Source organism: Ochlerotatus camptorhynchus, unplaced genomic scaffold, assembly GCF_037179485.1.
Source record: "Ochlerotatus camptorhynchus isolate MF236.1 unplaced genomic scaffold, CSIRO-AGI_Acam_v1.1 ptg000155l, whole genome shotgun sequence".
In the NCBI taxonomy this organism is placed as follows: Eukaryota; Metazoa; Arthropoda; class Insecta; order Diptera; family Culicidae; genus Ochlerotatus; species Ochlerotatus camptorhynchus.
In genome coordinates this window covers 261,362-274,202 of record NW_027040645.1, presented here as the reverse complement: position 1 = coordinate 274,202, position 12,841 = coordinate 261,362, and the positions used below count along the sequence as shown (strand labels likewise).

General features: G+C 35.6%; 1 protein-coding gene across 2 annotated transcripts in view; it reads left to right on the top strand.

Annotated features, from left to right (window-relative positions):
- The window catches only part of LOC135701309 (putative fatty acyl-CoA reductase CG5065), a 30,191-nt gene extending 17,969 nt beyond the window's left edge, over nt 1-12,222 (top strand). For both annotated transcript variants that reach the window (XM_065222061.1, XM_065222062.1), the window contains 7 exons: nt 1,955-2,038; nt 2,108-2,224; nt 3,886-4,176; nt 4,247-4,460; nt 11,170-11,368; nt 11,437-11,676; nt 11,731-12,222. In XM_065222061.1, coding sequence (XP_065078133.1) covers nt 1,961-2,038; nt 2,108-2,224; nt 3,886-4,176; nt 4,247-4,460; nt 11,170-11,368; nt 11,437-11,676; nt 11,731-12,100 — 1,509 coding nt within the window. In that variant the 5' untranslated portion in view covers nt 1,955-1,960 and the 3' untranslated portion in view covers nt 12,101-12,222. The remainder of the gene's footprint in view (nt 1-1,954; nt 2,039-2,107; nt 2,225-3,885; nt 4,177-4,246; nt 4,461-11,169; nt 11,369-11,436; nt 11,677-11,730) is intronic.
- Nucleotides 12,223-12,841: the final 619 nt, after the last annotated feature.

Sequence of the window (12,841 nt, the reverse complement as noted above, 5' to 3'; positions counted from 1 at the left end):
ATTTGGCATACTTTCCTGATAAATGGAAAAATGCAAAAGTTGTTCCAATTTTGAAGCCGGATGAAAATCTAGCTAAAGCTTCTAGCCACCGTCCAATAAGTTTGCTGTCTTCAATAAGTAAACTTTTTGAAAAGATAATTTTGAATAGAATGATGCTTCACATCAATACGAACTCAATTGTTGCAGATGAGCAGTTTGGATTTCGTCATGGGCATTCAACTTCGTTCAAACAAATCTGAAGGCTGCTCAACTGGAGTTGCTCTTCTAGACATAGAAAAAGTATTCGACAGTGTTTGGCATGAATTTTCCACTCTATATTATGAAATTAGTTCAAAATTATTTAACTCTGCAGGTAAATTATCAAAATTCCAAAGCTGAACGACTACCTGTTAGAGCAGGAGTTCCTCAGGGTAGCATTCTTGGGCCTATATTGAATAACATTTTCACTTCGAACCTCCCTGATTTGCCTCAGGGTTGCCACAAATCTTTATTCGCTGATGACACAGGCATTTTCGCTAAAGGAAGAAGTCTTCGTGTTATTTGCAGCAGACTACAGGAAAGTTTAGATATTTTCTCTTCTTATTTACAGAAATGGAAGATTTCTTCCAACGCTTCTATGTTTGTTTTGATTCGCTATGAAAGTTTGACAGATAAAATGAGGGGTTCGTGGATTTTCCTATGTTTCGAGGGGTGCACCGATTAGCTTGGGACCGAAGATAGTACCAGAGCTGAGCCAAAAAGTTTAGCTCGTTTCTTTGGGACCATTTGGTCTTAGAATTACCTCTATGGTACCACGTTGTACGGGACTCAAGGTTTATTGAAACCAATTGATTTTAAATTTCTTTATCTTCTCAAACTATGGGAGAGAATCCTCAATAATAATGACAGAGTAAACAAATCATTGCAAGCAAAAACCATAAACGTGCCAAGAAAACTTATGAAAGGTTTGCAAACATCCTTCGAGAAGATGAAAAAGGATGGGGCGGATCGTGTTATCCAGCACACAAAGGAAAAAAATTATGCGATCACAAATACTTTATGTGATTTTTCACATGAATTTCATCGGCCTCATAATATTCATGTGATTTTGTGGTGGGATTTGCTGCTATGTGATCATAGGAAATCTATGTGAAATTCCCATGGATTTCATCCATTAGATATGTGATAAATTTTTGGAGTGTACGCTACCTTATCCATGAGTAGTTCCGGAAAAATTGGCTATCCTGATTTTTTTTGAAATTTACTTTTTTTAATATATCCATGAACATGGCAAAGTTTCATAGGAATCAATGACCCTTCGGACCAAAGCTGTTTGGTAATCAAAAAAGACCCAATATCAAAGATGGATTTTCAAAAGGAGCACACTAAGATTATTTTACCGAAATCTGTGATATTTTACCGAAATCTCATCAGGTTAACAGTTCGGTGATTTTTCACAGATTTCCTGTAATTTTTCAACGAATATTTCGTTAATTTTTCAACCGAACGTTCAGCTGCTGATATTTCGGTAAAATTTCACAGATTTCTGTAAAATAATCTTAGTGAGAGGTGTTTATTTTTCTAAGCAAATATTTGAATGTCAATTTGTCTAAACACTCAGCTCGCCTATGCAAACTAACACCACCACCATGTTGGAGAATCCTTACCTGATGGTGGTGTTAGATTGTACCAGCGAGCTATTAGTTCTGAAAAATTAATGTTTAAATCTTTGTTTACAAAAGCAGAAACGTCCTTTTGAATTTACCTTGTTTTCCTTAAATTAGTTTTTTTTTGCAAGGAAGACACATTTCAACAAGATAAAAAAACACCATGCCATAAAAAATACTCATCAATTATCAAATCAAATTATTTTGAAGTTTATACTCAATCGCTGTAGCTTGTGAAATCAGATTGGCGTTTTATGTTAGGAATATCTCATTACAACTTCCAATATTTTTTTTCTTTTCATTTACAGTCCAAAATGCCTTTAACACCAGTCCAGACATGGTACTCCGGAAAGACAATATTTGTCACAGGTGGATCCGGTTTCATGGGAAAGGTGATGCATTTTCAAACCTCTAGGATGAATTTAAAATTTATAACTATTATCACGTTTACAAATTAATAGGTGCTGCTCGAGAAAATCCTTTATGCCTGCTCGGAAATTCGAACTATCTACGTGCTGATTCGTCCAAAACGTGGAAAGGTACCCCAAACACGTATTGACGAATGGTTCAAGTTGCCGGTAAGTTTGACCTAATTATATCGTGTATTAAGATACAGTGGGGAAATGTGATGAAATGTAGATCAGAAACAGGTTCGTGCTCTTGTTTGTATTTGAATTATCATTTATACATTGTGATGCCCTAACACATGGGATTAAAACTTGTCATGGTAAAAAAAAAGTTTTATTTTTTATTTTGTCTGGATCATAGGTGGACAGTTTCTGAGAAATTTTAGATGGCTCCCTTATTTTTCGTCTGATTGAAAAACTGTGAACTGTAAAGTTTAAGGAAATTAATTGGGATTTTCGTTAAAAATATTTTTAAGATTGAACACTCACGAATAACATCTCAAAATGGTGAAAATTGCTCACATTTTGCGATAAGTGAATTTTAACCTACGAGTATCTCGAAAATAACAACTTTGGGCAATTTAAGCACAAAGAGCTTTTTTGTTGTAAATTTAATGTGTTTTATAATAACACCATTTGAAAGATATTCGATAACTGTAGGTAGTATTTTTAAAGATAGTACTTTTTTCAATAATTCATAACTTTTTTTGTTTATGAATTGCCTAGCAAATACACACTGTCAGTAGGTATCACTTAATCTAAACTACAATATTGCCTTATAAAAAATAATTTAAAAAATATGCATTTTGAGTAAATTTATTTTTTTAATAATTTTGATTTTTTGTAAATAACACAATAATTTTGTACAGTATATATTTTTCTTGAAAGGCACAATACTTGTCCGCAACTTCGCCGTAGACACCATCTCGATCAAACAAATCGTTCGCGAGATATATGTTTTTCTATTGATGTGTATCATTTTTGCATAATCCCTTTTCAAGTGTTAGTCGTGTACAAAACTACACGGTTAGAAAAAGTACCCAAAATTAAGTTCTTTTCACTCATCTCGGCACTATAGTGCCAGGAACCCAACAGTAGGAAAGCGGGTCAAAGTAAATTTCATTTACTTGTGTACAATTCGTATGGAATTTTCCACTGGCTTTTTAACCAAAAGTAAGCTAGTTGTACCTAACAGTAGGTAAATATGATTATACTCAACGTTGCGTTCCCACACTTTACTACCCATGTTGGGTGGTTTTACTCCTCCGTTTTTGACAACATTAGAAGGAGAAAAGGAGACAAACTAGTCAAAAGTAGGTAAAAGTGAACTTTCCGTTGGGTACTTTTACGTAAGAAAGGTGCGGAAAGGTGCTAGTTTCGCAAAATCCATCATTTCTGAATTTTTGTATCCATATTCTGGCCGCATTACCTGTTGGTTTAATGGGTGTTTAAAAATGGAGATCTGATTGAGAAATATATGCACCGAACAAAGTTTTCATGTAGCTTCCATTGGAAACGCACATGATTTTCATTCATAATTAAAATTAATGGAATTCATCTGAATTACACATAACATTTATGCGATCACATTAATTGTATGTGATTTTTCATATGAATTTCATCGGCCTCATAATATTCATGTGATTTTGTGGTGGGATTTGCTGCTATGTGATCACAGGAAAGCTATGTGAAATTCACATGGATTTCATCCATTAGATATGTGATAAATTTTTTGAGTGTGTTAGGTCATCATTTGTGTCGGCACAATATTAAAGCTACACCATTGCGTTGCTCACCAAAAGGCAGCCCTTTATGATAATTTTATATTTCAGGTGTTTCAACGCATCAAAAACCAGAAACCGGAGGTGTTCAAGAAACTGGTTCCAATACAAGGTGACATCACATTCGATGGATTAGGAATTTCTCGTGACGACATAGATAAGCTAATTAATGAAGCTGAAATAGTATTTCATTGCGCTGCAACACTCAAATTGGAGGCCACTCTTAAGGATGCAATTGAGATGAACACCGTCGGCACAAAACGCGTACTAGACTTGTGCAAACAGATGAAGAAGCTGCAAGTATTACTTCATCTGTCTACAGCGTTCTGCTATTGTGATAAGGTTAGAGCAAATATTGAATCATGCATTTCGCATGCAGTCAATAATAATGCAATTCTTTTATTGATTTTAGGAAGTATTGAATGAGCGAGTGTATGATTTCCATCACACTCCGTATGATTTGATGCGAGCAGTTGAATGGATGGACGAGAAAACTCTTGATCTTATAACGCCCAACTTGCTGAAACCTCATCCCAACACGTATACTTACACAAAACGATTGACTGAATGCCTCGTTAGGGATAGTTACCCTCAATTACCTGTTTGTATAGTAAGACCCAGCATCGGTAAGTATATATTAATTACATACAGACTTACTTAATTCGTCCATATCCTTTTGAATTTATAGAACATCCATTATCCGTTATCCATTTTTATTTCTATCTGACCAAAGTGTTCTTCAATATATATATATATATATATATATTATTTTTGTTATATTTTTTTTAAAGGAAATGATCATCATAACATGCACTTTATAAATATCAAACAATAATTATTTTACGAACCATATGATCAGAAATGCCTATGTTTACTCGTCTGACCATAATTCAATAATAAATACACACTTATAGCGAATTCGTTTATTATCGGGGTTGGAACCAGTTCCAACCCAGTGCGAAACCGAACTTTTTGTCAGTGCGAACCTCAACCTGATCTAGGTTTTAAAAACAAACGAGCAAACTGACGTTTGTCAGAAAACAAGCAGACCCAATCTTGATACCCGATCCAGGTTGGAACTGAATAATAAACGAATTCGCTATTAGAAATAGCTATTTTTACACGAGATGTAATCCATATTGAACGTAAATTATTAAACGTAAACAAGCACTTCAGGTAAAATTAAGTGTTCTCAAACCGAAACATAAGCAACTCGACGAAGAGAACTTTAGATTGGATTGATTTTCTCGTCTCTTTCAACTGATTCTTATGTCAAAAGGGCCACTTACATGTGTCGGTCTCAAGGAACCGAAATATACATGACGATTTCGTTCAAATCATTTTATGAATAGTACACTTCAAGCAGAAAAGATTTCCAATATGTGGAAGATATTTCAGGTCAAATTCATAAAAAAATATCGAAATCCGAGTGGTATGAAACCAGTCCCCTTTTTAATAATTTGGGTACCATCCAATAATCAGTCTCTATACTGCAGTTTCAATAACACAAACCAAATGTTGATAGATCTATCAAATTATATATTTAAAAAAAACTTCAAATTTCAGTAAACTTTGTTCATGGATATAATGTAGTAATATTCCGGGTGACACTACATATCAAAATAGTATCAATGCTTGCTATCATATCTCTTTTAGATATTGGTTTGTTGTTCAATAAAATAAATCAATAGCATAGTAATAACTCATTATGTTATCATAACACAATGTTTTATTCTAACACTAACAAAAACGTCCTTCCCGTGACAACTTAAGTGGTGTACTCGGCCTCTAGTACGAGTGTCGAATTAACAATAATTTCCCTCCCTGATAATCGCAACGTGGCCAGCGCTGTTATTGACCTTGAGAACTGATTCACCGGAGATTGTACACTGAGAAGGAATTGCTAATCCCAATATTCATTTAGTTCGTTGTGCAAATTTTGCAAGATCTGGTCAATCACAGAGTAGCAATAACGAGTTGTACCGTCATTATGCACGCCTTTTTCTTCTTTTTCGCATTTCAAGTTTAATGCTTATCGCATTTTAGCTAATTGCGTGCTCTCAACTTAGTGATCTATAGATGCATTTCCACAGTTATTAATTGAGAGCGTTCGATGCCTTACCATTTTTGCATTAGTATAGTATAATTGTGTGGCAAACTACAATCAAACTCTATGCCCAGGGAAGTCGAAAAATTTCCAACCCGAAAAATTCCTAGACCGGATCGGGAATCGAACCCAGCCACCTCCAGAATGGAATTGCTTTGTAGCTGCGCCTTTACCGACTGAGCTAAAGGAAGCCCATGCTCGTCTTCATGCTCATTAGACTGATGCACAATTTGAAATGTTTGCTCCACAGTGCTCAAGCGGTTTCAAATCACACCAAAATTTGACAAATTTGTATGAATCTGATTGTGTACAAGCTGTTTCAAGTTATAAGGAAATGACTATTGGAAAACCAAACTTCTGATGATCGATAAAAATATCGCTGTGCTCAGAAAACGAAGCTCTATCAGATGATGTATAAAAATCGGTATATTTTTCGAAGTTAAACAATCCAATTTGATTAGATTAGCAGATTTTCATGTAATAACCTGTAATAACATGATTTTCGCGTAATAGGGGAATTTATGTATTCTCTTCAGTCTAAAATAGCTGCATCATGTAAAAATCTGACATGACAAATCAAAATCTAATTTGTTTGTTAATCAGCTAAAAACTGATTACATTTTGATTTGTCATGCCAGATTTTTACATAACTAAGGAATCGTTTGAATACATCTAACAAGATGTTATGCTGGGATAATTCAGTGCAATTACCGTTTGAAAATGGGTTGCCGAGAATAGTAGTATTTGCCGAAGCCAACATTTACCATATTTTAAATTTTTACGATGAAACTGATTTGTTATATTTAAATATGTTGTTGAACAACGGACCTAATTTAATTGTTGATATGAAAAGCAAAACAACACGACGTATAAAGAATGTATTGTGATGGTGCTTATATGATTATTTATATTTATACCTGTTATTTGTGGGCTTTATTATGTATCATAGGTAGAATAAGGCATCTGCTACCCAGTATTCCTTCCTATCGTTCAATACTTGTTGAAGCTACCTACATTGGGTTCAGAGTCGTATATAATTTGTTATGGGCTATTTCTAGTTTCATTCGATACGGTTAAAAACAAGTGTGCACATGAATAATATAATTATTATTTCATTTTTTGACGTAAAGCTAACGCATAGCCAAAACGTTCAAAAAGCCTTCAAGTATATTTGTGAAAAATATCATATCCACGTGGAAATGCAAACATGACTGCAGAATAAAATTTACATACTCGTCAGTAAAAACAGAGAGAAGTGGAGTCAATCTCAACGAAAAAAAGGGGGATTTTATTCAGATCATCGGAGTTGGCTTGAATCTAGTATTTAGTTTGATGAGCTCAGCTAAAGAAGCAAGCGTCGTCTCGTCGACAACGAGGAAGTAAATCCAAAGGCATACAACGTTATCGGGACATTTAAAAAAAAGTATATGTCCCTCCAATTCAATCCATTGAGGAACTGCGTCCAAAACAAAAGTGAAACTACAGGCTCTGTTGGAACATACACCCCAATGAATCATCAAAGTTATTGAGATAGAACTCAACGAGTTTATGACATCAAATGGAATATGCAGAATTGATTCTATTGAGTGGGGCATGGATGGTTTAACCGGTTATTCCCAGTATCATCAAAAACTGCTAGACGAATGTCAAGATGATTCTGATGTATTCTCATCAACACTCACCAATACTCATCGATGTTCCAATGGCGTTTCGCGACAATGAAATAACTCGCATCACGGACTATTACTTTCGCATGTTTTTATTGTTTGGTTTCGTACAGAGAATGATATAGTGATCATTCACTCACAATATTTTCAAATCTAAATAGATTAAAAGTTACGCTAAATTGCAACTCTCCTGACCGACGCATAGCTTGGTATAAACAGAGAGAAAACACACTTAGTATAAAAATGCTTTATACGAAGGCAAGTATAAATCCCTGTTATGTGTAATTTGTATAGTTTGCATTTATGCTTACGCTGTTTAATCTGAATGGGGACGATATTGATTTTGAGTGTTTTTGTTTGTTTTTGAAATATCGCATTTCAACCAGTTATCTTTATTATTTACATGTTTAAAAAACTTATCGTCTCATTATGCCAACAATCTCTTCCCATTTGTTAACATCACAATATTCCGGTACTCGTTGTACGCATTGATGTACATCCGGGCTGCAGATTTCCAGCATCTAGGCCATAACGTTCTTATTGGTTTACAGCCCATGACAATCCCAACAGAACCGGCGCTACACATGGTGCCTTTGCTGGTGGACATATCGGATCACAATATCCCTCGCCGTTCCGGTTGAATATGGCGTAACAAGACAACCCGCTCTGGTTTATCTATTTCGAAAATAGAAAATTTCCATTTAATGGTTTATAAATCGCACAATTTTAAAATCGAGAGTTGCATCCAGAAATTTAGCTAAAAGCTTAAAGCAGGGCTTAAATCTACTCACCTTCACTTCTTTGGATTGATTCAGAAGGTCTAAAAGACATTTTCTTATTTCCAATAGTCCAGAACATTTTCTTCCTTGTTTGGAATGCTGATGGTCTCCGGCAATACAGCAAAGCACAGAAAAGATTCCTCTGCTAGTATTAATATTTAGTATAAAATGAAAATCTACATTAGATTACTTTTTATACATAGTGATGGGTAAAAAGCCTCTAATCGAAAAATGTATAAATTTTATACATTCTGTGTTTAATAATATTTTTGAGTGTTACCTTGACGTTGGTAGCATGGCAGCATTGGGGTGCAGTGACGGCGTTGATAGAAACATCGTCCCACCTTTTATATCTCACAGACGGTGAATCCTACAATTCGTGAATGGGAGTAGAGAGATAATTCTTGCTGCAAAACTAGACGTGGAGAAAGAAATGCAAAAACTAATACCAGTGAAATTTGATATATTAAACGGAAACACAATCTTAGTTGATTTTAAATTTGCACTAAGTATGATTGACGGTAAGGTGTTAACATATATTTGTGTTATTTTATTAATGCAGAACTATCCTATTTGTGGGGCAACTCCAATCGTAATGAACAAAAAAGACAAATTAGAAGAATTATTTCTATCCAACGTAGATACCCTAGTCTACACAGAAATTCAAAACAACCCAAAATTAAGTTCTTTTCACTCATCTCCCATGTTCCGTACGATAAGCCAAATTTGGGTAAACCGGCTCAAAGTAGTTTGCATTTAAGCACGGCAAAAAAAATTACCCATCGCTAAGTTATTTTCAATTTTTTCTACCCAAAATTAAGTTCAATTAACTCAAATTTGGGTATATCACATATTACTCAATTTTGGCTTCTCGTACGGAACTAGACGGTTGAGTCGAATCTTTCGTTCTATTTTTGACAACAATAGCGAGAGGAAATGAAACGGGCAGAGGTCGAATAACTCAAATTTAAGTTTAAAAACCCAAGCGGTGGGTAGTTTTGTTTTTCTGTGTATGGTATATATCGGCATGGATACGCTTCTTTTCTGCTGCATATTTCGTATCGTTTTAATTCAATTCATATTCAAGCAACTTCCCCGGGGTACCCGGAACATGTCCAAGTGTGTCCAATGTGGTCTGGAACACTTAACACGACTTGCATTGATCTTATTTTTGAATTCTGTAGTAATTTGATGTGTCGCATGATGGTTTTAATACGTTTTCCGTTAAATCCAGCGTGAAGGCCCATATTCACCGGATCTTATTCCGGCCATATCTCCGGAACCGGTTCACCGATTTCAAAACCGTTCAATAGCGTTCAATGGGACCCCAAGACCTATCATTTGGCTCCGAGTTTGTCCAAATCGGTTGAGCGGTTGCTGAGAAACGTGAGCGCATTCATTTCGTTACATACACACACATACACACACAGACATGTTCCGATCTCGTCGAGCTGAGTCGAATGGTATATGACACTCGGCCCTCCGGGCCTCGGATCGATAGTCGGTTTTTCAAGTCATATCTATACCCTTCTTTGTAAGAAGGGTAAAAAGATTAAAATAAAATGTATATCTTTTCTCCCAGTTAATTTCTTTTATTATAGTTACTTTAACACTCTTAAGTCATTCGTGACTTGTCCGGGGTAAGATTTTAACTCGTAACTTTGGCGTGAGAAGTACGGATGTTAACCACTACGCCGGAGTCGTCCTCGCAAAAGTTAATTTTAATTCCCCCCCTCCTTTTTTACTCATTCTGTTACCACAGACAAACAGACATAACACATTGAATATTTCTCACTGTAAAACATCGTCGCTAAAACATTACTGCCATCTGTTAAGTACACTGTGGTGGGCACTACGCTGAACAGATGGCGGTAGTGTGTAAACGTCAAACCACAGACAAACAGACGTAACTCTTTGAAAAGGTTTTTCTTGAAAACATAGTATCTCAAAACATAGGACCTCAGTAGCGACATCTTTCAGGCTTCTCGCGGAAAACAAGCTTGCTCGCTAACTCGCAAACAATATTGCATAAAAGTTATATAGAATGTATAGAAACGTCAAAGTGATCCGATGCCAGCGCTGCGGCGAGTAGTTCGCGGAACTGATAATATTCAAATCAACCGTTAAATGCGCGAACGAAGATACACAATGAAGAGTTACGTCTGTTTGTCTGTGGTCAAACGCAAAGAAATCGACTATGCGCGCCACAGGTGGCGGTACTACCAACTACGATACTTTTAAATTGTCCGTTAAATGCTTGTTCTATGAACAACTTTCGAGTGTTATGTCTGTTTGTCTGTGCTTTTACCTTATAAGAATGGTAAACTAGAAAGAATGAATAAATATAACCATTCATTTAAATAAAAGCTATGTTGTAAAATTCACAATATGTTGTCCGTAAGTAAATGTTACAGAAAAAACTTTAAAATATTATCAAGATCAATTAAAAACTAAGTTCTAATTAAAAGTTGTTCGTGAATCATTAAAATGTGTTCCTCGTCACTTATTTAATAATTACAACCATTCAACATCTTACATTGAAGCAAAAATGAAGAAAATATTTTTGTCCGTCTGCTTGTATGGAAATTTCCTATAGTGCAGCGCCGCCAGGATTTTCTGAGGCATAAAATTTCTGATGGTATAAAGTTGTGGTCAATCTTACCGATTTGAACCATACACACTTGAGTAGGAACGACCCATATCGAATTTATAATCTGAGGAAAAAAATTTGGTTATATGAGCAATTGCAACCTTATATTATATATATATATTTAAATTACAGTGACTCCCGCCAATAAGGAACCTGTTGAAGGATGGGTCGACAATTTAAACGGCCCCGTTGGTATCATGGTTGCAGGAGGCAAAGGAGTTATGAGGTCAATGCTGTGTAATGGAGAATACAACGCCGAGGTTATCCCAGTTGACTTGGCAATAAACGGACTCATAACCATTGCATATACTCTTGGGCAGATGAAAGAATTGTAAGCAACATGGTTTCTAGAGCTGCATGGACTGAATTTAATTTTACATTGTTTTTTCTTTATTGTAGACCATTAGAGATTCCGGTGTACAACGTAACCTGTCGAGAAACGAAACGAACCACATGGACAGAAGTTTTGGAATGGGGAAAAGCAACCGCCTACGAATATCCGTTTGAAGCTGGAGTATGGTACCCCGATGGAGGAATCACTACTAATAAATTCTACCATACCTTTTGCGTTATTATGTTCCACTGGTTACCTGCCTACTTCATAGACTTCTTGATGTTTTGCTTTGGGCAAAAACGATTGTAAGTTATTGCAAATTTGCTTTTAAATCAACTACTAATTTTCACCAATTGCAGCATGTGCCGAGTCCAGACAATGATTTCACAGGGGTTAGATTTGCTGCAATTTTTCACAACACGTCAGTGGGACTTTAAATCGCAACATTATCAAGCCATAGCCAAAAACCTTACTCCAGATGATTTTGAGCTATTCGATATGGATATTGATAGGATCGATACGAAGGATTACCTCAAGCGGATTATTCTCGGTGGTAGACAATATTGCTTGAAAGAACCTCTTTCCTCACTGCCAAAAGCCCGTATGCAACTTAAAGCTCTGTGGGTTTTGGATAAGGTTGCGAAAGCTTTTATGATCTGGCTTCTGATTTGGGGTCTATTGAAACTGACCGGTTTGAACCAAATCATTCAGGAGGTTATAGCCAATTAGTTGTGTGTAGTATTTGTAAAAATATAAGTTTGGTTTCAACTCAATTATGTTAAATGGTTTAATTGGATCAACTAGCGAAATATACTGTTATCGACTGTTGTTTGTGTCATGGTTTTAAAAAAGCATTTTTATTTATTGTATTTCAATTGCATTGAGGAAAGAAAAAAGCATAGCTTTTTAAACACATCATAACACTCTTCTGTGGAAGGGATCTTGCTCAAATTATGAAAGATGATAACAGGAAAGGAGAAGTCTTCATAATTTCTTACTGTTACTTACCATGCAGGGAATTTCTTACGTATCATAAAGTATGTACGAATAAGACCTTGTAAGACAGTGTAAGGTTTTAAGCTATCTACTTCTCCCCTTTAAATCTTAATAAGATTTCAAAATATTGAATAACCGCTGAATATTGAAATGATAACTGGTGGTTGCGAGTGGGCGGTTCGTGTGTACGGTACGCACCGAGTGCGCACATTTTAAAGGTCACACATAGTCCATTCTATGCGCAAGAGTATTGATGGTCGGAAAGTGAGGATAACAATACCAACATTTTTGGCTGAAGTGCAAGTGAGGATAACATACTTCACACTTGAAAATGGGATTACGCAAGTGTGCGTGTTATAAACGTCAGAAAGGTCAATGAACCCCTGAAATCAAAATCAGAATTTTCAATTCCAACTTGAAGTTAAGTTTGCGGATAAAGCATTAATACAGCTCATTTCACACATTCTTAAGCTC